This window comes from Hyla sarda, chromosome 2, assembly GCF_029499605.1.
Source record: "Hyla sarda isolate aHylSar1 chromosome 2, aHylSar1.hap1, whole genome shotgun sequence".
In the NCBI taxonomy this organism is placed as follows: domain Eukaryota; kingdom Metazoa; phylum Chordata; class Amphibia; order Anura; family Hylidae; genus Hyla; species Hyla sarda.
This window is the reverse complement of record NC_079190.1, coordinates 338407148-338434766: the sequence shown is the minus strand read 5'-3', so window position 1 is coordinate 338434766 and position 27619 is coordinate 338407148. Positions and strand designations below refer to the sequence as shown.

Sequence of the window (27619 nt, the reverse complement as noted above, 5' to 3'; positions counted from 1 at the left end):
CCGTATTATGCACCGAAGAATAGTAAAGTGCAGTGAAGATCCACGGTGGGTGCAGTTTTTTTCATTCTATGATTAAAATACTATAGGTATACAAACATTAAACACAGTCAGGAAAAGTATAGCCTTTCTTATTTTATTTTCCTACGTCTTAGCTGATGGGGTCTGCATCTCAGTACCGCACATGGAGCCGACATATTCCCTTTAAGGTGATCTCATAAATGAACACAACAAAAACATAGACAAAAGAAGAACTTTATTTCCCCAGCAGCTAGGGTAAAACAGAAATCCATGGGATCAAAATGTATCTACACAGGAAAACAAAGATGAAAAACGTTAAAAAATAAAAATAAAAAAATTGTTACTATAAGAAAAACCATGCAAAATATAACATCCTGCTTTCCAGCATAGCTTTAGAAAATCTGGCTTATCTTGGAAATAGTAAGGTCACATGTATTCGTATTCTTCACCCAGTTGAAACTTTTTTGGGACCCAGTATGAAACAAGAAAAAGGTCATACAATTGTGAGTGGCAAAAAAAAAAAATCCAAAATGGAGTAAACTGATTGTCCAACATAATCCTAAAAAAGAAAATGACTGCCATATAAAAATAGAAAGGGGCATTTCTATCCAGTGACACACACCAGAAAACAGGATTTAAGCATTAATTCAACCTTGCCGTTTCCAAGGCAACAAACTACAATTTAACACAGCTCATAATCTGTTCCTAGGAAGAATGCAGGAAGTAGCTGCCAAACTTTTACATGTCAATCCTCAGCGAAACTGAACCTATGCTTAATAGAAAAAAAAAAAAAAGGCAATTCCAAAAACTGCTGCGAGATTTACAAATGTCTGCTATTTAAAATAAAGCATGATAAATGGACAAAAAAAAAAAAGACATGATATGTCAAGATAAAAAATATCACTGGACAGGACCATGTCAATTAAAAGTCTGTAGAACTCTCCATATAAGTAAGTTAGAGAAAGGTCCAGATCTAAAGCATCTTCTCACAACAGCTCAGAGATAGCACCTCCACCTGCAAGGTAAAAACACAGAAGTAGAAAGTGACACTTAAAAGGCGAGGCCCCATCTTCTTTTAACATTGGCTAGGTCAGTGTTTCCCAAACAGTGTGCCTCCAGCTGTTGCAAAACTACAACTCCCAGCATACCCGGACAGCCTTTGGCTGTCCGGGCATGCTGGGAGTTGTAGTTTTGCAACAGCTGGAGGCACCCTGGTTGGGAAATACTGGGCTAGATCATCAAGCGTAAAGTATACCAATCATTTATGTCTGTTCTACAAGTTCTATATGGTACACCTGATGACTATATAACCAATGTAAATGAAAGCATTTAAAAATAACTAAGGCATGAGCTGGAGGGGTGAAGCAGCAAAGCACAGAAGCATTTGGATCTTGTTGGGAATCACAAAACACTGAGGGCACATATCTATAAAGGCCATTGAGAAGATTACACGGTAACCAGTACTACTCTGGCTACACCCAAAGAACCACATTCATGTCCAACTGTTCACTCAACCAAACGGATATTAAGATCTTTCTCTGAGTAGAAATCTGGTCTGAATGATCTCATAAAATGATGATTACACTGGAAATCTGCGATACCGATATACAACTGATATGAATGACCACCACTTTGTCACTGATGCTACATTCTATTGAAAAGGTCATGGATCTGAATGGCCTGCTTCTTAGTACCTTTTTTTTTAGACACTTAAGCTGGGTTCATACTATGGAATCTCTTTTAGTGGTCAGACACTTAGGCTGGGTTCATAAAACGGAAACTCTTAGTGGTCACACCCTTAGGCTAGCTTCATACTACGGAAACTCTTTTAGTGGTCACACCCTTAGGCTAGCTTCATACTACGGAATCTCTTTTAGTGGTCAGACACTTAGGCTAGGTTCATAAAACGGAAACTCTTTTAGTGGTCACACCCTTAGGCTAGGTTCATACTACGGAATCTCTTTTAGTGGTCAGACACTTGGGCTAGGTTCATACTATGGAATCACTTTTAGTGGTCAGACACTTAGGCTAGGTTCATACTACGGAATCACTTTTAGTGGTCAGACACTTAGGCTAGGTTCATACTATGGAATCACTTTTAGTGGTCAGACACTTAGGCTAGGGTCATACTACATAATCTCTTTTAGCGGTCAGACACTTAGGCTAGGTTCATACAACGGAATCACTTTTAGTGGTCAGACACTTAGGCTAGGTTCATACTACGGAATCTCTTTTAGTGGTTAGACACTTAGGCTAGGGTCATACTACATAATCTCTTTTAGCGGTCAGACACTTAGGCTAGGTTCATACTATGGAATCTCTGGCCGGAATATTTTGAAAGCAGCTGGCACAGAATCAGTCAGCACTTGGACTGCGTGTAGACTGCCGTCACCATAGATGGCAATGTATTCTTTCAATAGCGGAATGTTTCAACAGCGGAATGCGTGTGCACTGTGCAGTGATATCCCATTGACAACATTTCCACACGGAAATTCCATAGTGTGAGCCCAGCCTTATTAAGCACTCTTCCCGAATATACTTACAATCACAGCCGCACGGTCCTCTCATCTGTATGATCAGTACAGGGAAGGAAGAGGCAGCTGAATGATCAGGTTTTACTTCATGTCAAGTCTTGAGATGGCCCCAGCTCCTGCGCATTGCACGGAAGTTTTGCAGTGATCCTCCCACTACCCCATTATCACATCATCCCTTTTTCTATTAAGACAGAAGTGGCTTCCATTGTGGTCTGTCAGTTGGCTGCCTTGATTTACACTGATAATATAGACAACTAGCTTTTGCCCGCGGCTTCTCTCACGTTAAATTTGGGGTAACATAGATCTACTTTTTACGATCCTATAGTAATGAGGCCACTCTGGGTAAAGTCTACGGGCATCCAAACAACCCGAATTTTTTCAATTTTCATCGCCGTGTCTAAAGAGTTAATGCCGGACAGGTGATGTCCGGCATTAGCCACGGGTCCTGGTTGCTGATAGCAGCCGGGACCGTGCGGGTATAATGCAAGCTCAGCTCCTGTGCCGCATAACCCGGCGTTCTGCGGCCAGGGGTTAATTTATACAAACTTTAAACCCCAGTTTCACCCGTTCACGTGTTTGTTTTTAGGCTAACAATTACAGAAAAAGAAAGTTTCATGCTTCTAGCTTCAAAAATGACGGCCTTCCATACAAACTTTCAACCTCTTATTTCTCGTCTACATCTTAACAACAACACCTGTGAAAAAATTCAGCTTTCTAGGTCCAAGGGTTTAGGCTGGGCGTTGAGTCAGGTCATATATATATATAATTTTTTTTTTCCTAGGGTTTTACAGGTATCTAGACTATCACAGTATTAGTATTAGCCTACATGCTATATGATGTGATGTATCCTGCTGCTTGTGAAAGTGGATCAGCTACCCATTAGGTTTTGTACTAAAATCTTTGGTAGGTGCTAAATGCTTTCACATTCACCTCCCTGAGAACTAATATCAACAATAGCTGTGAATTAATCCCTACAAACCAACTAATCTACTTTTCATATATAAACAGTTTTTCTTAATATGTCCTGAAAGGGCAAATTCCTTGACTGTGCCTGATGAAAAGGACATTTAAACAGCCTCCTGCAGAGTCACTATGACTCTTAAAAGAAAGAGTACAACTTACAGTAAATTTTCTGAATAAAACCAGATGCTGAAACATACATTTTTTTCTACCTTATTTTTAGCCATCTTGCCTGAGTTGATGGTCTGCAAAAAGTAGTTAAGAGATATGTTTTACAGCACCCACATGGACATGGGAACTTATAGTCTAGAGATAGCTCAGTGGCCCATATTTACCAACCTGTCTGGTTTTCCCATAACAATAAAAACCAGACCATTTCTGTCCTCCGACAGATTAATGGTTGAACAGGATGATGCTGCCCTATCTAACAGGCCTCCTGATCGTCGGCTGACTGCATGTTTCAAGTATATTTAAAAATCCTCATTTGGTAGTTGCATTTCCTGGTTACACAAAAGAATGATGAAAGTATAAAAGTCGATGCAGCAATTGGTCATGCAGCACTGCCCGCAAGATAGTGGAGCTGTGTAATAGGCTCTTAATAAAGTGTCCATCAAGTAGATTGGCGCTCCTTATTTTAGCATTAAGTATATAAGTAAAAGGAAATAAATATTTCCATATGGCTGGTCCACAGGACTGTGTTCCTCAACTCACTTAGGTTGTAATATTCTTTAGGATTCCTTTTTAGTGTTACATCAATAAAAGCTATTACAGTAGCTCTTTTTATACCAAGCTATTTACTTTAAGGGTCTATCGACATGTACAGTATTCTGCACAGATTTGATGCGCAGGATTTCAAGCTGTGTTCAGTTTACAATGAAATCTGCAGCAGAAAATCCTACGCATCAAATCTGCACAGAATACTGTACGTGTGAATAGACCATAAAGAAGAAAAGCACAATGTCCAGCACTGCCGGCTTTCAGATAAAATCTTAACTTTATTTCATGTAGATTAAAATAAACAGTACATCCAGATATGAATAACTTTTTAAAACTTGTTGTTCCATTACGTGATGTATTGGTTATTTTAATCTACATTAAATAAAGATAAGATTTTATCTGGATATGGTGTTTTTCTTCTTTGGACGCTCAGCGAGCTGTTGTAGTCAAAACTGGACCATGAACTGGAAGAAGTTATGGGTTTTTATACTAAAATTTGCTAAGCATTCAGCATTCAATGTACTACTCTTAACCAAGCCATTAGATATAAAGCACCTTTCATTACTATACTCACAGAATATGTACAAGACTAAGGCAACTGAAATCAGGTAAGTAATGTGAGAGTTTATACATAGGACTGATTTATTGCAAGTGTGACACTGGAGTCTTAAACCAATCATTCACAGGGGAACAGTATGGACATGTGATCCATGAAAATACTGAACAGTACTGGCCAGAAATAATATGTAAAGCTTGCTTTAATGGGAAATGTTAGCGGATGAAGAAATGTGGAAATTTAAACAAGTTTTTGTTTCTTTTACACAATATCCTAACATCTTGCTTCCCTATATGAGTAGTCCAACAAACTTATCCTTACACAATTTGCTTACACTTTATGTATGAAAGGTTTAAGACGAATATGCAAGGAGCTGAGGGTTGCATAAAGCCACAGCCACAGGGAGCAGAGCTGAAGTGCTGCACCTATTTGTATAGTGCTTACCTGTCAGCACTTGTGGCAGCTCACTCTGAACTTTGCCTTTCATGGCTGAATCCAGAGGCATGCCCCTGTCACCCTTGAAGGATTTCGATTTAAATGGAGAGTCTCTCTCTTTACCTTTAGCTCCTTTAGGTCGTCCAGATTGCTTCTTTTTGGATTTACTGTCCCCTTTAACTCCCAACAGCGGGTGAACTTCTGTCAGTGGATGAATTGGAAGAAATTAGAGATTTGTAACAAGTACTAAACAAAATATATACAAAACACACATAGCGAAGAGGACCCAGTGGTGAAGGAGAATAAATAAAAAACAAATTATTACATAAAGTCTGAGTTAAAAATACTGAAACATGGAAGGCAAAGCTCAAGCTGGGCCACATGTTGGACCATTAGTTTCCCCTTAATCGTGTTTGAAACGCCCATTCCCCCCCCCCCTTTTTAAGGAGGAATACCACAGCATAAAGTCTCTCTCATTTAGGTCTTTGAGATACTGGTCAAGAGATTGGTGCAGAAGCGGTTACTTATAGACACAGAAGTTTGACCATACATGGCATGCCCCTTCTGAAGATGTAAGATGACATACAACCGGTATTTTCCTAGTGTGAATACTCTCATGAAAGTTCTTGCGAGCTGTCAAAACCTGACTTTTGAGTTTGAGGCTTATTTAAAGTTTAGACCTGCTCAAATGATTTTTGCAGCTATCAGTACCCTTTAAATGGGTACTCCTGCCCTAAGACATCTTATCCCCTATCCAAAGGATAGGGGATAAGATGTCTGATCGCGGGGGTCCTGCCACTGGGGACCCCCGCAATCTCGCATGCAGCACCCACCAGTGGGATAGGGGATAAGATGTCTTAGGACCGGAGTACCCCTTTAAGGACAGAGTCAATTTTCATTAACCCCCTTGCCTTTTAAGAGACATAACCCTTTAAAAAATTTCAGCCACACAAGGGCTTCTTTTTTTTTATTAGCAGGACCACTTAGCAATGATATCTTTGCCATAAAATGTACAGTGAAGCAAAAAAATATATATATTGTTGATCAGCCTGCTGTGAGAGCCTGGGGCATGTCACACAGCCTCAGGACACAGAGCCCTGATTGTCACTTCCACACACCGCTTTGTCTTTGCATAGACACACACAGGCAATAGTTGAAGGGACAAGACAGCATTTGTTCACTCAAAAATATACACATTTTTACGCAATTTATACATAAAATATACATATAATGTTATTTAGGTTATATCAAAAGTTGTTTAAATACCTAGCTGATAAGTGTGCCTGCCTTTTTAACCAGAGGTCTCTAGCCCTCTAAGTGAATGGAGCAGTAGTGTTCACACTGGTCTAGCGTGTCAGCCTGAAGAGGCTGTGGACTGCATTGCTGTATGGTTTTGACAGACAGAATCTTGCACTTACCATCACTGGGCACACCTTGTAACTCAACCATTGTGGTCTTTGGTTTCTTCTTTGGGGGCTGTACACCATCTGATGAGGCCTGTCGCTTCTTCTCTGTTCCTGCTCCATCTTCTGTTAGTGACATTTGACCTGACTCTGGAGGTGGACCATAGGGATTTTCCTCAGGATCCTCTACTTCTGGGGCAATAGGAAGGTATAAAAGTGCTTTTGTATCTTCTAATTCTTCATCACTAGGAGAGAAAAAATAAATAAAATTCTGGTGTAACCACATAAAACACATCCCTGGCAAATCTCCAACCCATTAGTTGGTCCTCAGCCAAAAGAGAGTCCACTTTCTATGAGATACCCTGTCCTTGCCTTCCAACAGGTGCACCTGATTAAGCCAACAATCTAAATTGTATAGGGGCTTCGCACCATCTTACAGCAGCACATATCTGGGAAAATTAGGATTGGCATGTTGGATTATACCATGCCTGATACTTTACCCTACGGAAAATAAACTGCTGTCAGAGAAAATAAGTTTTCAGCCAATGTGTATGGTCACCTCGGGGCAACCACTGTCATTAGGTGTGGTTAATCATACCATATGGTTGAAAATAAACTTAATAACTGAAATACAGGAAATAAATGTGTACAGTGAGGTACCTGCTACAGAAAGCAGCAATGCGGTCCACGCTTGTCACATCAACTTCTTCATCTTCCGCAGCATCCCCTCCTAAACATTAGGAAAAGAGACCATCACAATCTAGTAAAATTTTTTTAAGCTTAACCTATCAGGCTCAGGTACCATACCAGGGCTTTAATTCTAGTTCCTTAAATGTTTTCATGCTCTGTACACTTCGGGGGAGATTTATCAAAACCTGTCCAGAGGAAAAGTTGCTGAGTTTCCCATAGCAACCAATCAGATCGCTTCTTTCATTTTTAAACAAGGCCTTTGCAAAATGAAAGATGCAATCTGATTGGTTGCTATGGGCAACTTTTCCTTTGTACAGGTTTTGATAAATCTCCCCCTTCATCTTTAACCCCAAAAGAAAAGATAAAACGGCCGGCATAATTCTAAGATGTTCAAATTGCTGAAATGATGTCCTTCCCATCCATCGGCCATAGCTCAGTATTGTATAGCTATTGGCTGAAACAACCCACAGACTTTAAGACCCCCAATGCGTACACTATGCACATAATACTGAAATCTGCTTCATTTTAGCTGCTTTCTTTTGCATTAGAGCAAGAAAGCGTAGAGAGAGTTACATGAGGCAGCAGAGAGCTTTCAGTATTACTAGTATATGCAGAGTGCATGCACAAGTGGAAGAAAAGGGGGTTTGTGGATTAAGATGGGTCATAGCTGTCTGCAGAGGACTATGATATGCTAAGCCAGATCAAAGTAGATTTTTGCTGTGGTCATAAATAAGCATAGAAGATAATTCAGGAGAGGAGAGATAAGAGCTGTAGACAAAGGTCACACATGTCAACGGTGTCACATACTGTCAGAGAAACGGTCTATGTCAAAACAAAGAGGTTGTAGAAGTGAAACTAGCTGAATTTTAAATAAAAACAGAAAACTATTTATTTTGCGCCATAAGTACAAAGCAATAACATGAAATATACATTTCTGGGAACAGAGTCAACAAATTGATGGCTTAAGGACTTCAATATGTCCCTAATCATACTGCGCTGTGTAAGGGGAGCCTGAGGCACTCAGGAGCAGGGACATCCCTATCAATAGCTGTTCTTGGTGCTGCAGTTCAGTCCCATTAACAGACCCCACTGATCATACACTGATGGACTACCCTAATAACAGACCATCAATTGAAAATCCTGGAAAAAAAAATCCCTCCAAGACAAGCTTGCTATTTGTAACGATCCTCCCGATATGCAATACAGGTCTTACGTGCATCACATGTTCAGAATACACCTTTTATTGCCTGGTATTCCACAATAGCTTGGTTGCCATATTAAGGGGTTATCTAGGAAAAAAAACTTTTTTTTATACATCAACTGGCTCCAGAAAGTTAAACAGATTTGTAAATTACTTCTATTAAAAAATCTTAATCAGTTCTGTACTTATGAGCTGCTGAAGTTGAGTTCTTTTCTGTCTAAGTGCTCTCTGATGACACCTGTCCCGGGAATTGTCCAGAGTAGAGGCAAATCCCCATAGCAAACCTCTTCTACTCTGTGCAGTTCCCGAGACAAGCAGAGATGTCAGCAGAGAGCACTGTTAGACAGAAAAGAACAACTCAACTTCAGCAGCTTATAATTATTGGAAGGATAAAGATTATCTGTTTAACTTTCTGGAGCCAGTTGATACAAAAATAAAAAAATAAAAAGGTTTTTCCTGGAATACCCCTTTAATGGTTTTATGATCTAATACCCTCCCTTACACACAAGAGCAAAACCATGTGACAGAGCTGTAAATAACTAATCAAGTTAAGAACATTGTCACCCATACCAGTCTGTTCAGGTTCGCTCTTATCTTCATCTTCAATATCAAACTCTGATTCCCGTTCCTCATACTCCACATTCTCATCTAACTCCTTAAAGTCTGGAGCAAAGGCACTCCAATTTTCCTAAAATAAAATAAAAATAAATAAAAAGCAGCTATAAAATACAGATCAGGCAATATATTTATGCTGAAATATATCTGTAGAGTATATGTACCTATACAATGGTATCTCAGTTAAACAGCCAAGATTCGTTGCATATGTAGAGAATAAAAATCTCTTCAGCCCATAACCCTAAATAGCTGAATCCAATGAACTGATGGAGTGAAGGCGATTCACAGGCAAGCTGTCCAAACAGACAATAGGCACAGAAGGACTTTATGCAAATTGTCTGTTCCTTCTGCTTCTCCTAAAACTTGGCTAATTGAATGTGACTGTCTATCAACTGCAATTATACAATTAATTTAAAGGGGTATTGCCACCATCTCAGTTGATGCCCTAAAAGCTCTTCTAGATGGCTGGCGCTGCCACGATAGTGAAGACAATCTAAGTAATCAACGCTTGTTCGCTGAGCCTTCACTGGGCTTGATAGATGAAAAATCCTCTTAAGGGTGCGTTCACACGCTATTACTAGCAGAGGGTTTCACGCTGCGGGAAACTTGCACAGAGTTATACTTCCACTGATTTGAATGGGTCCACATACAGTCCGCAATAGTGTCAGATTTGCAGACTGTCCGTGGACCCATTTAAATCAATGGTAGTGTAACTCGCAGTGGGAAACTCTCTGCTAGCTACTAGCGTGTGAACGCACCCTTAGGCTAAGTTTCCACTTTTTTCTTTTTTTCTGGCAATTTTTGGAATACCGCCACTGCAGTTTTTGAGCCAAAGTCAGAAGTGGATCCATGAGGAATAAGAAGTATAAATCCTCCCTCTATATGTCCTATTACTTTTGAATCCACTTCTGACTTTGGCACAAAAACTGCAGTGGCAGTATTCCAAAAACTGCCAGAAAAGATTAAAAAAAAAAAGAAAACTTTATCAATGTATTATGAAAAGGTTGCGCAACCTTCCAATATACTTTTTTCTACAAATGCCGAGCATTTTCAAGATCTCATAAATTTGCTTGCTGATACTGACTACTGTTTATTTTCCTGGAGGGATGACATGCCAAACAAAACACCTGTATGACTTATCCAGCCAATCACTGGCAGCAGCGGTCAAATGCCATACATGATAGCCTCATTGCCATGGCTAGTGATTGGCTAAAGTGGTGATATGGATGAAGGGCATAGTTATTGAACCTTGAAAAATTTACAAAGCCTGTAGCACACATGCTGGAGCACAGGGCATGTGAGTTAGGTCTTTTTTTTTTTAAGGGGTACTCCACTGCTCAGCCTTTGGAACAAACTGTTCGGAACGCTGGAGCTGGTGACATCATAGCCCTGTCCCCTCATGACATCGCACCCCGCCCCCTCAATGCAAGTCTATGGAAGGGGGCGTGACATCCGTCACCCCCACTCCCATAGACTTGCATTGAGGGGGCGGGGCGTGACATCATGAGGGGGCAGGGCTATGACGTCACAAGCTCCGGGAGCCGGTTCCAGCATTCGGAACAGTTTGTTCCAAACGCTGAGCAGCGGAGTACCCCTTTAATTCTGAAAAATTTCCTGCTGCTGATTTCATTCCTTAAAGCCTCAAGCAAACCTTACCAAATAAAAAAATATTTGTCTTAAATAGGATTTAGCACGAGAACACGTACCACTTGATTTTGAGCCCATATGGAAACGACACCACTTGAAATTGATGCAATAATTGGCCGGACCGGATGCCACTTGAAATTTAAAATAAATAAATACATTAAACAAAAAAACTAAAAAAAAAGTATAAATTGATTCATACCTTCTCATAGATCAAATCTTTATTTAACTGAACTGATTACTACTATTTCAATAAGAAAATCAGCTAGAAACTTACAGCAACATCTAGTAACAGTTCCCCACGAGTTCCATGAAGAATTTTCACCAGGTTTCCAATGCTCTTCTCCCAGATGTACAGCGCATGTTGCCTTGCAGAACCTGCCACAATGTACTCACCATCCCCAGAAAAGCAGCACTTCTTCCATGGAGTCCTAAGATGAGAAGGGTAAAACAGAAGTTTGCCTCAATTGTATCAACTCATCAGCTCCATTAATCTCTCCCCAGTTTATAATTTGCCAAACTATATCGGTTTAGGTAAAATGTATCATCTTGGAGCCCTTAAAGAGAACCTGTGAACGACGCTCCAGAAAATGTAAATAGCTTAGTATGAGGTTTTGTTCCTGAGATATGAGGGTTTAAAGACCGTATAATCCCACCCATCACTCCCATTATTAAAATTAAGTTCACTCCTCTCAGTATTGCCAGACACAGATGTGTTCTGAAGTTATGTGCCTTCTTCCTTTTTATTGACCTAAAAGGTGATGGCTTAGTTATTGAAAAGAGTTTGAGGGCCAGCCCATTGCGGTCATCTGACTGAACTTGTCTCTCCTGGACAATGTACTAAAGATTCAAAAAATAGATTCAAAAAAATAGATTCAAAAAATATTGTTAAGCCCCGATGTACTATAATAGTGGAAGTGTATGCCTCAGAAGGGCACATTTTGAAAAAAAAAAAAAAATAATCATTGTATTTTGGGAAATAATATTTTTTGGCCATCTCACAACCCCTTTAAAATATTTTTCTCATCTGGGACATGTACAGCATACAGAATATGTCTGGTCCCCTCTGCCCTGTTTGGGGCCACAGGAGGTGGTCTGTAAGCTGAAAACAGACAAAATGGGGGAGTTATGCAATTTGCATAACTCCTATTGACTTTAAAGGGAGTTGCACAAACAGCCCATGAGCTACACTGATTTTTATTGTTGATTTGTTTCCTGGATGCAAAATGCCTTTATTAAAAATGTTCTCCTATTTATCAGCTATTAAAGGGGTTATCCAGGAAAAAACTTTTTTTTATATATCAACTGGCTCCAGAAAGTTAAACAGATTTGTAAATTGCTTCTATTAAAAAATCTTAATCCTTTCAGTACTTATGAGCTTCTGAAGTAAAGGTTGTTCTTTTCTGTCTAAGTGCTCTATGATGACACGTGTCTCGGGAACCGCCCAGTTTAGAAGAGGTTTGCTATGGGGATTTGCTTCTAAACTGGACAGCTCCTGAGACATGTTTCATCAGAGAGGATTTAGACAGAAAAGAACAACCTTAACTTCAGAAGCTCATAAGTACTGAAAGGATTAAGATTTTTTAATAGAAGTAATTTACAAATCTGTTTAACTTTCTGGAGCCTGTTGATTAATAAAAAAAAAAGTTTTTTCCTGGAATACCCCTTTAAGATAGATAAGATAATTCTGTGAGAGTCTAATAGGCTTTCTGCTCTTGCTGTGTTTATAAACAGCACCACACCTGTCCTAAGGTTGTGTGTGATATTGCAGCTCAGTTCCATTGAAGTGAAAGGAGCCAAGTTGTAATACCACACACAACCTAAGGACAAGTGTGGTGCTGTATTTGGAAGAATTTAGTTCTGCTTTTCTTTTGTTAGATAATGCCTTTAGGAGTTAACAAGGTCATGGGCTTGCATGCCAGGCCCAGATAGGAGATGAGAAAGAAAAACCTTGGAGGACAGCTCACACAAAAAGGGTAAGGAGATGGGAGAGCAGATACAAGGTAGGGAGAATCATACAGAGGAAAAATAGAGCTGACACAGCAAACTGAAGACAGTAGAAGAAAAAGTAAGCAACATTATATAATAAAGACCTATTTATAAAAATGTTTTTACAGTATAGAATGAAATGTGTCTATAGCCTTTAATACAACTACAGCATGGATTTAAAGGGGTACTCCACTGGAAAACATTTTTTTTTAAATCAACTGGTGCCAGAAAGTTAAATATATTTTAAATTACTTTTATTAAAAAATCTTAACCCTTCCAGCACTTAGCTGCTACATGCTCCACAGGAAGTTCTTTTCTTTTTGAATGTCCTTTCCAGTTTGACCACAGTGCTCTCTGCTGACACCTCTGTCCATGTCAGTAAAAGTCCAGAGCAGGATAGGTTTGCTATGGGGATTTTCTCCTACTCTAAATGGTTCCTAAAATGGACAGAGGTGTCAGCAGAGAGCACTGTGGTCAGACAGAAAGAAAACAACTTCCTGTGGAGCATACAGCAGCTGATAAGTACTGGAAGGATTAAGACTGTTTGATAGAAGCAATTTACAAACGTTTAACTTTCTGACACCAGTTCATTTAAAACAAAATATGTTTTCCAGCAGAGTACCCCTTTAAGCTTATACAGCCTTTGTTTCTGATAAATACCTGTTCACCAGGTCCTGAAGTTTCTGCATTGGTTCAGGCTCACCATCCCTGCCACAGGTCAAGATTTCCCGTCCATCATACACTCTTATGATTCTATCAGCTGTGTTTATTAGAAAACAGCTAAAAAAAGAAGCAAAAACAAACAGAATACACCCTTTATTTAATATAATGTGCACCAGAGAAAAAAGAAGAAATAATAAATACAAGAGTTCTTTCACTATTTATTGATAAATGGCTTCCAGGATATAGACACTCCCCAGTGGTGTGACATATGGACTGGGGCTGGAAAACCTAGATAAAAACCGTAACATCTAAAGACTTTACCTGTGCAGCCATCTTGTTTGCTGACCGTTTTTGTTCGATTTAGATAACTCATGTTAACCACTAAATGACCAGGACTGGAAAGGCCTTGGTGACCAGTTATTTTTGTTTTTGCCTCTCTGCATTTCCACAGGCAAAACTTTATTACTTTGTTTTGTTTGGCAGTATATATAATTTAAAAGTACACTATTTTTTCTGTACTAAATCACTAATTTTTTAGATATTTTTGTCGGCCTAATTCATTTTTATTTATCCCAATAAGGGATTACAATTTTATAAATTCCTTAATGCTAACACAGTATACCCTTGACACCATGACATAGGCTGCTACTAGGACTACACTTACTCTGCCATAGCAGCGGACAGCTCTGTGGTCCTTTATAGGTCCCCAGGGCTGACTGCAGAGCAACTTCCTGGTGTCTGATTGGGTCACTGACAAACCCAAACAGAGCAGAGAATCCCATTTTATCATGCAACAATTAAAGGGTTAAGCAAGTAGGATCTATGTCTTTAACAACTGTGAGCTGGGAAACCTGGCAATGACTGTTTAATTTCCCTGCAGCACCATTACAGATGACTGAATGGCACATGATATAGTCTCTCAGGCAGCTCCACTTACCTTCCCTTTCGGGCAAATTCTATGGATTTGATTGCAGTTGTATTACTGGTCCCAGTTGTAACCCGGAAAGACGCTACCAATGCCTGAGTGTTTGTTTTCAACACCAAGATCTGAGAAGAAATGTAATAAAACATGCGTAACTTTATTACTTATGTCTCCTTAAAATAAATAAATAAATAAAGGAATTGCAGCTCTTACTTTTCCCTTGGCATTCCCTGTATAGATATACTCCCCTCGTCGATCAAAAGATGCAACCACATTAAGATCAGAGTCATCATCCACAGGTAAGACTACATGAGTGGAGTCTGATAATGTTAGCATGACAGGCGCAGACTTCATGGGGCACACTAGGACTTTATCCCTGTTGAGAAACACCCACGTAAATAAGGAAAGTAATCACAGTTCTAAAATCTATAGTACAATTGTGTACCTTTGTGAATTAATTTATTCCATCGGTTCAGACCAAACAGAGCAACTTTATCAGAATTAATTTAAAAAATGCTCCTAGATATTGGCACTAAAGAGGTAATATTTCTCCTTAAGTAGATATTGGTGTTACATTCTTTTCAGCGCCCCTTTGGATTTTTTTTTATTCCCGCCTTTAAAAGAACACAAGTAGGTGTCATAACAAGGATGTAACAGTAGAACGGCTGCCATCCTATTACTGGTCTTTCTAAACAAGGTTTGTAGAGGACTGCCCATAAATGTTTATGTAATATATAAACTGACTCACTATTCCCACTGGGGTCTGAAGAATTCTGCTGCTCAACCTATTCTAATAACATAAGTATAGATGCTGAAGTGCAGACTCTATCTAGCCAAGGCCGTCTTTAACATGGGGCGAAAGGGACATCTGCCCTGGGCCCTGTCATTCCTGGGTGCCCAAAGCAGCTAGCCGCCGGTCCTGCAGGAGGTGCGGGAGGTTCAGCTGAGATGCGGGGAGACGTGCAGGCTCCAAGGGGCCCAACTGGAGGAGGCCGTGGTGGGGAAAGCCAAGTGCCTGCTGAGCTGTGAGCACCTGCAGCTGGGGGAGCCGTTCCTGAATCGCCTGTCCCAGGACACCGAGAAAACCTTCCACAAGTGGCAACTCTACAAATACCTGAGAGTGGCACATTACAGGGTATGAAGGTGCAACCATCTGCAGACCAGGAGGGGGATCTGGTCAGGCCGGACTGGCCTACCGGAAAAATTCCCGGTAGGCTGGCCGCCCTGTGGGCTGGCAGGGGCTGGAGAACAAGCTGCCCGAGTCCGGACACATATTACACATACCGCAGCACTGCTGCACAGTGACCGGAGGCTACAGAGTATGTACAGGAGAAGCACAGACAGGACACTCACTGTCTCTCCTGTCTGCCTCCTCACTGCTCCTGGCTCCTCCTCCTGTCGGCAAACTGGAGCCACTGGAGCTCCTCTAGGGATGATCTGCAGCGCTGGGTGAGAGGAGAGGGGAGCCTGATATTATAGTGTGAGGGAGGGGGCTGGGAGCCCTGGGGAGTAAGTGGAGACCTGTTATATGTGTGTGTGTGTGGGGGGGGGGGGGGGGGGGAGATGGTTGTTTTTTTAATTAAACCTGTGAACCTGTGATCAGTTTTATGCTGTTGGGGTAGCATAAAACTGGTGCAGGCATCACGATCCAGGACACTATGAGTTACTCTGAGACACTCAGACATTTGGAGTAATCCTAGTTTAAGAAGGCTCCCGAGTAACTAGTCCTCAGGGCGGGTACTAGCGGGGCGGGTGACGCATCTCTCCCTATACCTGTATTTTCCAAACTGTGGACCTCCAGCTGTTGCAAAACTACAACTCTCAGCATGCCCAGACAGCCTTTGGCTGTCCAGGGATGCTGGGAGTTGTAGTTTTGCAACAGCTGAAGGTCTACAGTTTGGAGACCTAGGCACTATACACTCCCGCAGTAGAAGATGATGGGAGTTCTCTGGTAACAGTTACTTGGTAACTGTATGACTTATTTAAAAGGTATACAGTATTATCATACATGGAAAATGTACTTTCTTATATTAAACATGTGCAGGCAATGTTTCTCCAGGAGAGAGCTGAAACCTTCCCTGTACACTTTGATGTAAAAAAATACAGTGATCCCTCAAGTTACAATATTAATTGGTTCCAGGACGATCATTGTATGTAGAGACCATAACTCTATGGAAATCTGGTAATTGGTTCTGAAGCCCCCAAAATGTCATCAAAAAATAGGAAAAAAGTGAGGATTAAAGAAAAGAAGTAGATAACTAATATAGATAAAGCAAATCCTTACATATAAAAGTAAGAAAGATCTGCTGCGAGCTGTAAATCATGTAAATCTATGTAGAGGACAGTAGCGTCTTCAAGGTCCAGTACAGTACACGCACTGTCCTAAAAATGTAAAATTGAGTCGCCCTTACCTGGTGTCCAAAGGAGCAGCTAACCCTGGTACAGGTAAAGAGTACAGAACATGTAGTACCTCCCTGTATTATAGGAGGCGCTACCAGACACCAGTCAGTGCATACACTTCAGCTATACAGGTGTTTTACCAGTGAAATACCCATTCTGATTGGTCAGTTCTTCCAGCCATTGACATGTTTCACAGATCTGGACTGTCCATAGCATTGTATGGCAAGTCTGGTTTCAAGTTACAATGGTCCAGAAAAGATCCTTTGTTAAATTGAGGGATTACTGTATACTTATTCACGGTATTATCTGGAGTGCTGACTTGCTTTTGGATCCTGTTCCTCACAGACTGCTTGGTGGCTTCTACCTAGAATGTGCTTGCTTTTTTGGTTTTTTATATACACATTTATTATTAATTATTAAGTCTGTTGTGTTGTGCACTGAAAGTTTAATTCAAAGTGCACAGCATCAAGCCCGGACACGATGAACAGGAGCCTGGCAAATCAAAGGCCAGGCTTCCCTCTTGGGCTGTAGTGTTTATAGCCTTTGTAGCGACTACAAACGCTGTCTTGTATGTTGCGCCTGCGTTGTTTGACTTCAGGGCGCAGCCACAAGATAGTTCTCTTACGGAAGCCTGGCAAATCAAATGCCAGGCTTTCCTGCGTCCAGTGGTTGCCACAGTGCCGCAATGCTGTGGGGCTGGTATGGAATTATTTTTCTCCCCAGTCCAGCCCTTGATCTGGTGCTGCCCACATTGACTGGTTATGCTCTGCATGTTGCAATGATCTGCAGACCAGGTTTTCTGGGGTGAGGTAGCATACCTCCCAACCGTCCCGGATCCGGCAGGATATTCCCGCTTTTGCGGTGATGTCCCGCCGTCCCAGAACGGCCCCCACTTGTCCTGTAATTAACTGTAAATGCCTCTTAAATGTGCCACTCAGTAAAGAGTTTGACAGGGTGAAGAGCCAGTGGCTCCTCACCCTGTTAATCACTCTTGTGCCCCTAGCTACAGAAAGCCAGCAGAAAAAAGAGGCTGGACCCTTCCTCTGCGCTCCGGTGCATGTATGACATCAGACACCGGAGCGCAGAGGAAGAAAAGAAGAGGCTGTGCGGAGGAAGAGGACCTGAATAGCGGTGCCGGTAGGTATGTATGTATGGCAGAGCTGCACCGATGGGTGGGCGTTCTGGTGCAGTGGTGGTCGGTGGCCTGTGTGGTGGGAATGGTGGGGGGCACCATTAAGTAGGCTGCGGTTCCCCCCCCCCAGTCAGGAAAAGTTCAAGGTATCAGGTATGCGGGGTGCAGTAGTAATATGGTGACAGTGCGGTTTATCAGGTGTGACAGATGTCACCTAAATGGCTGCCCCAGAAAATCAAGTTATATAGTCATACAGAGGATGGAATGTATGGCTGCTATAACCTTCTATGATCAATAGAATATGGGTACTGAGCCCCTTGTTAATCTCCAATGCATTCCTTCATGGAGCTGTGGGTCATGCAGGCACCCTGTATTTATTTCTGTGATGGAAGTTAGTGCTGTATCCAGCAGTTATTATATCAACCCTTTTAGACCAACTTTTAGAAAACTTTTGCCAAAGTTTTATCAAATGCATAATAAGGTAAATATTAGGATCTAAATAATGTTTGAGCCTTATTGCCAAATTAACACGCATACAGAGGTGCTGCCTAGAGATGAGAGAAGTTACAGTGATTCGATACGAACTTCTCGGCTCGGCGTTTGCTGACTTTACCCTGCATAAATGAGTTCAGCTTTCAGGTGCTCCAGTGGACTGGAAAAGGTGGATACAGTCCTAGGAGAGTCTCCAGTCCACCGGAGCACCTGAAAGCTGAACTCATTTATGCAGGGTAAAGTCAGCAAACACCGAGCCGAGAAGTTTGTGACAAATCGAATCACTGTAACTTCGCTCATCTCCAGTGCTGTCTGCATCGGAATCACCTGCTGAAGTGACAGGAGGGAACCTCTATGTGAAACATAGAATGTGTCGGCAGATAAGAACCATTTGGCCCATCGAGTCTGCCCAATAATCTGAATACTATGAATAGTCCCTGGCCCTATCTTATATGAAGGATAGCCTTATGCTTATCCCTATCTTATATGAAGGATAGCCTTATGCTTATCCCATGCATGTTTAAACTCCTTCACTGTATTTGCAGTGACCACTTCTACAGGAAGGCTATTCCATGCATCCACTACTCTCTCAGTAAAGTAATACTTCCTGATATTACTGCAGAAGCCTTTGCCCCTCTAATTTAAAACTATGTCCTCTTGTGGTAGTTTTTCTTCTTTTAAATATGCTCTCCTCCTTTACAGTGTTGATTCCCTTTATGTATTTAAAAGTCTCTATCATATCCCCTCTGTCTCTTCTTTCTTCCAAGCTATACATGTTAAGGTCCTTTAACCTTTCCTGGTAAGTTTTATCCTGCAATCCATGTACTAGTTTAGTAGCTCTTCTCTGAACTCTCTCTAGAGTATCTATATCCTTCTGGAGATACGGCCTCCAGTACTGCGCACAATACTCCAAGTGAGGCCTCACCAGTGTTCTGTACAGCGGCATGAGCACTTCTCTCTTTCTACTGCTTATACCTCTCCCTATACATCCAAGCATTCTGCTTGCACTTGTCCACATTAAATTTCAGTTGCCAGAGTTCTGACCATTCTTCTAGTTTTCCTAAATCCTTTTCCATTTGGCGTATCCCTCCAGGAACATCAACCCTGTTACATATCTTTGTGGCATCAGCAAAAAAGACATACCTTACCATCGAGACCTTTTACGATATCACTAATGAAAAAATTGAACAAAATTGATCCCAGTACAGATCCCTGAGGTACCCCACTGGTAACAAGACCTTTCTCTGAATATTCTCCATTGACTACAACCCTCTGTTGTCTGTTACTCAGCCACTGCCTAATCCACTCAACAATATTGAAGTCCAAACTCAATGACTGCAGTTTATTGATAAGTCTTCTATGTGGGACAGTGTCAAAAGCCTTACTAAAATCTAGAAATGCGATGTCTATTGCCCCTCCGCCATCTATTATTTTAGTCACCCAATCAAAAAAAAAAAAATCAATAAGATTTGTTTGACATGATCTCCCTGAAGTAAACCCATGATGTTTTTCATCTTGCAATCCATGGTATTTTAGATGTTCCACAATCCTATCCTTTAGTAGGGTTTCCATTAATTTCCCCACTATTGATGTCAGACTTACTGGCCTATAGTTGCTTGATTCCTTCCTACTACCTTTCTTGTGAATGGGCATGACATTTGCTAATTTCCAATCTTCAGGGACGATTCCTGTTACCAGTGATTGGTTAAATAAATCTGTTAACGATTTTGCTAGCTCACCACTAAGCTCTTTTAATAATTTTGGATGTATCCCATCAGGTCCCTGTGACTTATTTGTCTTCACGATTTTTCGTGCTGATAAAGCCCCCCTAGGCTTATACTCAAGTGAACTCTCTGCCTGTCAATCCGATAGCTGTCTGGGCATACTGGGAGTTGTAGTTCTACAACAGCTGGAGTCACACTGGTTGGGAAACACTGTTGTAGCGTGTATAAGTGAAATGAAAAGAAGTCTCATGTGACTCTAAAACATAATGCAGTCAAACATTTATGCCCCGTAAAGAAATATATGTTACTCACTGATCCCGTGGATGAAACTGGACTTTCAAGATAGGAGAGGGAAATCTAAACCGCTGGTCGCAGTCTCCAGACAGAACATCCCACAAGGATACAATGTTATCAGTAGAAGCACTTACTAGCTTATGTCCATCTCTGCTCCAGCTGAAAGGTAGAAAGAAAAGATGGATAAACTTTCAGAGGTTTTCCTTACTCCCATCCTCTTCATTGGAGAGTTACATTGTACGAAGGCATCTTACACAGTGCACAGGACCCTCTAATTCACAAAACCAGTAGTGCTCCCACAGCACCACACCTATGACAAGCCTGGTTCACTAGTTTGCTTCTAGTTTCTTTTGTACCTCATTTGTGTTGCGAATAGTACAAGGGATTTAGTGTGCCCACCTATGAGACATCTATAGTACCAACAAGTCAGGTGACCATTACAACTGATCACTGTCCGGAGCAGTGTCCTGGCCATAATAACTTTGCAGCAACCGGCAACACAGAACTGGCAGAGCTGGATAAGAATCCGTTAGACCCGATTCTGAACCAAAACCAGATAAAATCCAATTACATTCTGCCTTCAATGCAAGTGAATGTGGTCTCTGCAACCTGTTCTCAGGCATTGGAAATTTTCCTTGTGGAGTCTACATGTGAAACCGAAGAATTTTCTCTATTGTTGATAATGGAGTGAATCCTGATGCAAATGTTTATCTTTTGTTCATTTGATCACTTCTAATCAGCAACAAACAATATACTGCTTACTAAAAGGTGCATACATGCTACTGATTCAGTCATTGATGTAAGCAGGCATATTCTGGTATCTATTCGTGGATTCATTAGATGAATGATAATTGGTAGATCAGCAGGAGCCTAAAACAGCCACGAATCATTAGAAGGGGGGTCCGGAATACCCTGTTGCTGTTCGAATAGATCGGCAACTGAGGATATGAACTGCAGCTCCCCTTAAACAGGACTGCCAGTCTCAGAGGTTGAACCTATCCAGCGAATATGTGATAATCAGTTATTACTGGAACACTCCATTTTTATACAGTCATCCAACTTTTAGGAGTAAGTTATCTGTCTAATACAGTTTTATAAAATATCACTTCTAGGCACATTGATAGTAAGTTATATTTTTCCTCTCTATCATACCGCAAATATATAAAAATTGCCACCATTTTAAATCCATAAACACTTAGAGGGATCAGGCTCAATTTTTATGACTCCCAGTCAGAATGGACAGGAATAGAACAGAAGACAGAAAAGATTTCATGTTATTTTAGTTACACTATATTATAACCTATGACTATGTACCATCTATCATGTTTTTTACCTGGGGGTACAAACTGTTCCGAACGCTGGAGCTCGTGACATCATAGCCCCACCCCCTCATGATGTCACGCCCCCTCCTGTAGACTTGCATTGAGGGGGTGGGGTGTGATGTCATGAGGGGGCGGGGCTATGACGTCACAAGCTCCAGCGTTTGGAACAGTTTGTTCCGAATGCTGAGCAGCGGAGTACCCCTTTAATGGATCTTAAGTATACAATATTGTACAGTGTGAGTCCTGCATGTCCACTGTTGATCTATATAAATTGTATTTATTTTGTAAGAACTATTATTTCTTTATGTCATTTAATTCAATAAAGAAAAAAAAAAAAAAAAAAAAAAGAGATACACTCACCAAAGGGAGCACACAGGGTGAATGTGAGCGCTTAAAATCTTGGCAATGCCCCTTGTAAGAAAGTCCCATATGACAATACGACCATCATTGCAGCCTACAGCCAGCAGTGTCCCCCACCTATTAAATGTGCAGGTGAGGGCCATGCTGATACAATCCAACGTGCCATCTGCTTCCTAAAACACAAAGAGTATGTGGCTAAAATTCAACAATAAGATACTTTTATAGACGTCAGATGAAACGGTCTCTCTTATACATATAAAGGGGGGGGGGGGGGGGGGGGGGGCTGCTGACTTCCTGACCCCATCCTGCGGAGGATATAAGAGGGAAAGAGAGATAAGGCATGATCAACTTTAACACAATCCTTTTGTTTTCCTTGGAGATAGGCTCCACAATTGCTTTTCATTTTCCCCAATAAAAACTCGGCCAAACCAAATGTCCATGAATATGGGGGTAGCAGGGAAAATAGTTGTCGGCCAGCCAAATAAGACTTCGTCCAACTACTACTGAAGGTGTCTGGGCATCTTTGGAGTCTTTGACATGACAAGTAAAATTGCCAATGTCCGCAAAAAAATAAAATAAATAAATAAAATAAAAAAATACATAAATTTAACAAAAAAGTTTGACACAAATATAAAGGAGCACAAAGCAAACCTACTAGGTAAAATAAAAACTAAACTTCTACACACAGTAAAGTAACTTGAGCAAAAAACACAGCAAGCTCTTACCTCTGGGTAATTCTGACCAAAGGATTCTGGAAAAGGAGAAAAAAAATAAGGTCACATGTTTATATATATTTAAAAACAAAAAACCCTAACAAACACACATCATAGTATATCATCAACCTACAGTATACCTAATTAGAGATGAGCTAACTTACAGTAAAATTTGATTCGTCACTAACTTCTCGGCTCGGCAGTTGATGACTTTTCCTGCATAAATTAGTTCAGCTTTCCGGTTGGCTGGAAAAGGTGGATACAGTCCTAGGAGACTCTTTCCTAGGAATGTATCCACCTTTTCCAGCCCACCGGAGCACCTGAAGGCTGAACTAATTTACGCAGGATAAGTCATCAACTGCCGAGCCGAGAAGTTCGCGACTAGGGGTGTGAATCGCCAAGAATTTGGCGATTCGATTCGAATCGCGATACCAGTGTGGCGATTCGATATATCCCGATATATCGCGATACCGTCTAGGTGACGATACATCGCGATATATCGCCCACCTGGGAGCATTCATAGATCCCAATAGACGCCGCTGTCAGCTTTGACAGCGGCGATCTAGTACTCCGGTGCACACTTTTCTCATGTTATCCCGTCCGGGCTGCAAAATAAAATAAAACACACTTTATCTTACCTGCCAACGAGCCCGCGGAGCTCCGGTACAGTCCGGTACAGGTGTTCGGTCCCCGGGCTGTATTCTTCTTACTTCCTGTTAGTCCGGCACGTCACATGGAGTTTCAGCCTATCACCAGCGGAGGCGGGACATCGCTGCGGCTGGTGATAGGCTGAAGCTCCATGTGACGTGCCGGGCTAACAGGAAGTAAGAAGAATACAGCCCGGGGACCGAACACCTGTACCGGAGCTCCGCGGGCTCGTTGGCAGGTAAGATACGGGCATCCGCAGATAAAAATTTCACATCCCTAAAAGAATCGATTCAAAAATATTTTGAATTGATTCTGTATCGGCAAATGAAAAATCGCGATTATCGCGAGAATCGATTTTTTCTTACATCCCTATTCGCGACGAATCGAATTTACTGTAAGTTCGCTCATCTCTATACATAATGTCGCACATAGAAAGCGTACATGTTCTTAGAAGTGTTTAGGTTTTTGCCTTCACATTTATGGACAGGCTCTTCCTGGCGTGATGCTTGTGATTCGGTCCGCACTGTGAGCCAATAAGATGTACCCTCCCCCACTCCTGCCCTTCTTTTTTTTAAATTCGTTTTATTGAAAAGTAAATAACTTTAGACCACAGGCCCATTAAAGTGAACACGAAGCATATCTACAGTACATAGAAAAGGGTCATGAGACCATACATCAAAATACAGAATGCAAGCGACAGGATACTCCAGGTTACATCACATGGTATACATCGAAGTCATAAAACACTACCCAACTGAGGTAGGTAAACTGAAAACAAAATAGAACAAGAAGGCGAACATTCGCCAAAATTAGCAATCGTATACCATCCCGCGAGGAGCAACAATACTATCACTAGTTAGTGGTACCATCAAATAACCCATGATAAATAACCCCGGAAGGCAGCCCACGCATCCAAGGAAGAGAAAAAGAATCGACAAACGTACACAGAAAGAGAAACAAAGGTTAGTAGAGACAACAGACAGCAAGCATAGCATCAATGTATCTTACATTGTCCCAGAAGAGGTCACAGAGTACGAGCATTGAGTCAAGGGAGAGGAACACCAACCACCCCACACAGAATAAAATTTACCCGGGCACTTCCTATTTTTGTACACTATGTGTGAGAAAGGCAGTGTAGCATTTACCATAGCCTTCCATTGAGTCAGGGTAGGAGAGCCGGGGTCCATCCATTTAAGAGCAATAGCCTTCCTGGCCAAGAACAAAGTTTCCCGCAAAAACGTACGTACGTGATGTGCCCATATCTCTTCATCTAAGATACCAAAAAGGCAGATCAAAGGATCAAGAGATAGGGAAGGTTGAGCCAGAGTAGCTAAAAAAGTAAGCACTGCATGCCAGAAAGCTGCGATATAGGGGCAGGCCCAAATCAAATGCCAAAAGTCTGCCCTGGCAGCGCTACAGCGATGACAAGCATCGGAGTCTGAACGACCCATTCTATGGAGCCTTAAAAGGAGTGATATAACTATAGTGGATAATGTTCAATTGGATCAATTTATTATTCGCTGCCGGGGACACTAACATGTGGGAGGAAAAAATGTCCTCCCATTCATCCTTAGTCAAATTAGGGATATGGGATTCCCAATGCCGGACCGCCGGTACTGGAGTGCAGGAGTTCTTGGCCTGAATAAGGTGCGTGTACAGGATGGACACCAGCCCCCTGGGACCCTGGGACTTCAGAACCCCAATGAGGGGAAACGCTGATATCAATGGGCTCCCCATTGGGAACTGGGCATTCAGGGCGTGTCGGAGCTGGAGGTATTTAAAAAAACTGTTTCTGGGAAGAGCATGACTGGATTGCAACTGATCAAATGAACAGAGCACATTGTCACGATAAACATGCCCCAAAGTAAGCACCCCCGCGTTCTGCCAGAAGACTGGGTCCAGAGCATCGCTCACTTGAGGAAGTTGAGGATTATGCCATAGAGGGGTATCCTCAGCGATGTCAGTATATCCATATATTCCCTTAACAGCCCGCCATACCTTTATGGCCAACTTATGAAGTTGGAGGTAAGCTCCAACTCCTGCCCTTCTTACAGCAATAAGACATCCCCAATTAAATTTACAGTATTACAAAAAATTGGGTTTATGACACCTGAATATTTTGAACAATTAAAGAGCATGTAGTCAGGGAAAAGCACTTCAGTCTACTGGAAGGGGAGAATTATGACACCTTTTATACACAGCCAAGACAATTATCACTTCTAAAACTAAGAACATCTCAATTTTGCTGATAGTCATGGCCGTAAATGTTGGAACCCCTGAAATTTTTCAAGAAAATGAAGTATTTCTCACAGAAAAGGATTGCAGTGACACATGTTTTGCTATACACATGTTTATTCCCATTGCGCCAGAATCTGCGGCCCAGGTGCCTGTGTTGGCATTCTGCACAGTTGCCACTGGTAACGGCCCACAGCATTACAGTTATCTCCAGAGCATTTCTAGGATTAGACTACCATATCTTGTCCCTGAACACACTGCCCTCCTGTCCTGGCGTGTGTGACACCGACACAGGCAACAGCTCAAATATGTAGCTCAGCTCCCATTCACTTCAACCACAATCTGATATTCATGTCCAATCCTGAGATTAGGCCCTCAACACATTTTGCCAAAAAAAACAAAACTTTGATTAAGACTGCCTTCACATCTTGTTTTTGCAATACAAGTCCCGTATCCAGTTTCTGTACAAAAAACGTATGTCTCCAAACTGGACCCAAACTTATGCAACCATATATGCCTCTTCACGTTTTTAAACCGTAAATGGTTTGAAAACGGATGTCCGTTTGCATAAGTTTTAATACATTTTCCTTGAAAAAAAAAAAAACGGTTTATGTTTGTCAACATTATAAATTAAATTCTTTTTTTATTGAATTTCCCCCAAAAAAATAATAATAATTTAAAACAGCATTGTGCAAACCTGATGTAACCATACGCACATACGGTTCAATACGGTTACCAGAGAACTCCATTTTAAAATAACCGTATACAGGTTGGATACGGTTTTTGACCGGGACACAAAACCGTAGTAGACTACGGATTGGTGTACCGTTAAAAACCGTATAACCTTGTAAATGATGCAAAACGTACACAACCTGATGCTACGGTTGGCATACGGTTTACAATGAAATGTCTATATATACGGTTTGCAATACGGTTCGATACGTTTTTTTTTTTTTTTATGAAACCGGATACGGCGACAGTATTGCAAAAACAAGATGTGAATGCAGCATACTGCCTTTGGCTGTCTGGGCATGATGGGAGTTGTAGTTTTGCACCACAGGTTGGGAAACACCACAGTATACACTAATAGCCATATGTCCAGCATGGTGTTTCCCAACCAGGGTGTCTTCAGCTATTCCAAACTACAACTCCCAGCATGCTCAGACAGTGCACCCTGGTTGAGAAACATTGGTCTAGTGGCACACCTGCAGCATCCAGAAAGAATGGGCTTGGCTGGCACCCATCACTCATAGGAAGCACCAATAATAAATTGTTATAATATCTCTAGGGCTTTCGTGGGACAGGATCCTCAACTACATTGTTTCCTAATCAGGGTGCCTTCAGATTTGCAAAACTACAACTCCCAGCATGCCCGGACAGCCAAAGGCTGTCCGGGCATGCTGGGAGTTGTAGTTTTGAAACAGCTGGAGGCACCCTGGTTGGGAAACACTGATCTACATAATGGCAATGACTCTAAGTGTAAGTGGAGGAGCTGCTTCCATCAAGCCCTTAGGATCTACTGCCTCTTGTCCCTTATAGCAGTCAGGAAAAGAGCGATCCCATGGAGTCCACGTCCCCGTTCAGCACCCAACATGGGGAGATGTAGCTGATCGCTAAGGGTGCACAGAGCCCACAGCTGACGTCCCCGGGCCTCCTGTGCCCCCTTCATCTTTCATACATCCCGCTCCTTTTCTCTCCCATTGTTGCGCTCACCCAATAACTCCAAATTCATGGCTCAGGCCTTCACCTAACGCTCCGTAGCTTCACCGCCGCCCCAGAAACGGGGCCGACGCCACCGGTAAAGGGGTACCGTCAGTCACGGGGGAGGCTGCGGGTAACAGCCCCCAAATGTGAGCCACAAATGGGAATTCAAAATGGCATTTTCACAGACAGCTAAAGATCTGGGATCAGGCATCTACAGCGGTCAGCCCGGGGGCCTGCGAGTCTGTACA

At 41.7% G+C, this 27619-nt stretch overlaps 1 protein-coding gene across 2 annotated transcripts; it reads right to left on the bottom strand.

Moving 5' to 3' along the window:
- Positions 1-236: 236 nt before the first annotated feature.
- Positions 237-27619, bottom strand: RBBP5 (RB binding protein 5, histone lysine methyltransferase complex subunit). Of its 2 annotated transcripts, none has more exons than XM_056558076.1 (14): positions 27381-27619; positions 22797-22822; positions 22072-22244; positions 20408-20548; positions 14561-14723; positions 14363-14472; positions 13423-13542; positions 11051-11204; positions 10836-10907; positions 9085-9202; positions 7284-7353; positions 6639-6868; positions 5230-5421; positions 237-1033 (listed from the first exon to the last, which is right to left on the bottom strand). In XM_056558076.1, exons 1-14 carry the CDS (start codon positions 27397-27399, stop codon positions 1005-1007), a joined length of 1617 nt encoding a protein of 538 aa, XP_056414051.1. In that variant the 5' UTR covers positions 27400-27619; the 3' UTR covers positions 237-1004. The 2 variants fall into 2 exon arrangements, with proteins under 2 accessions (XP_056414051.1, XP_056414052.1); XM_056558077.1 differs by having other exon boundaries at positions 5344-5421; positions 27381-27618.

Coding starts and splice junctions, on each gene's coding strand:
- RBBP5 (XM_056558076.1), bottom strand. Junction 14,473..14,560: donor CAGGGAATGCCAAGGGAAAA/GTAAGAGCTGCA, acceptor ATTTCTTCTCAG/ATCTTGGTGTTGAAAACAAA. Junction 9,203..10,835: donor TATGGGCTCAAAATCAAGTG/GTACGTGTTCTC, acceptor ATTTTATTTTAG/GAAAATTGGAGTGCCTTTGC.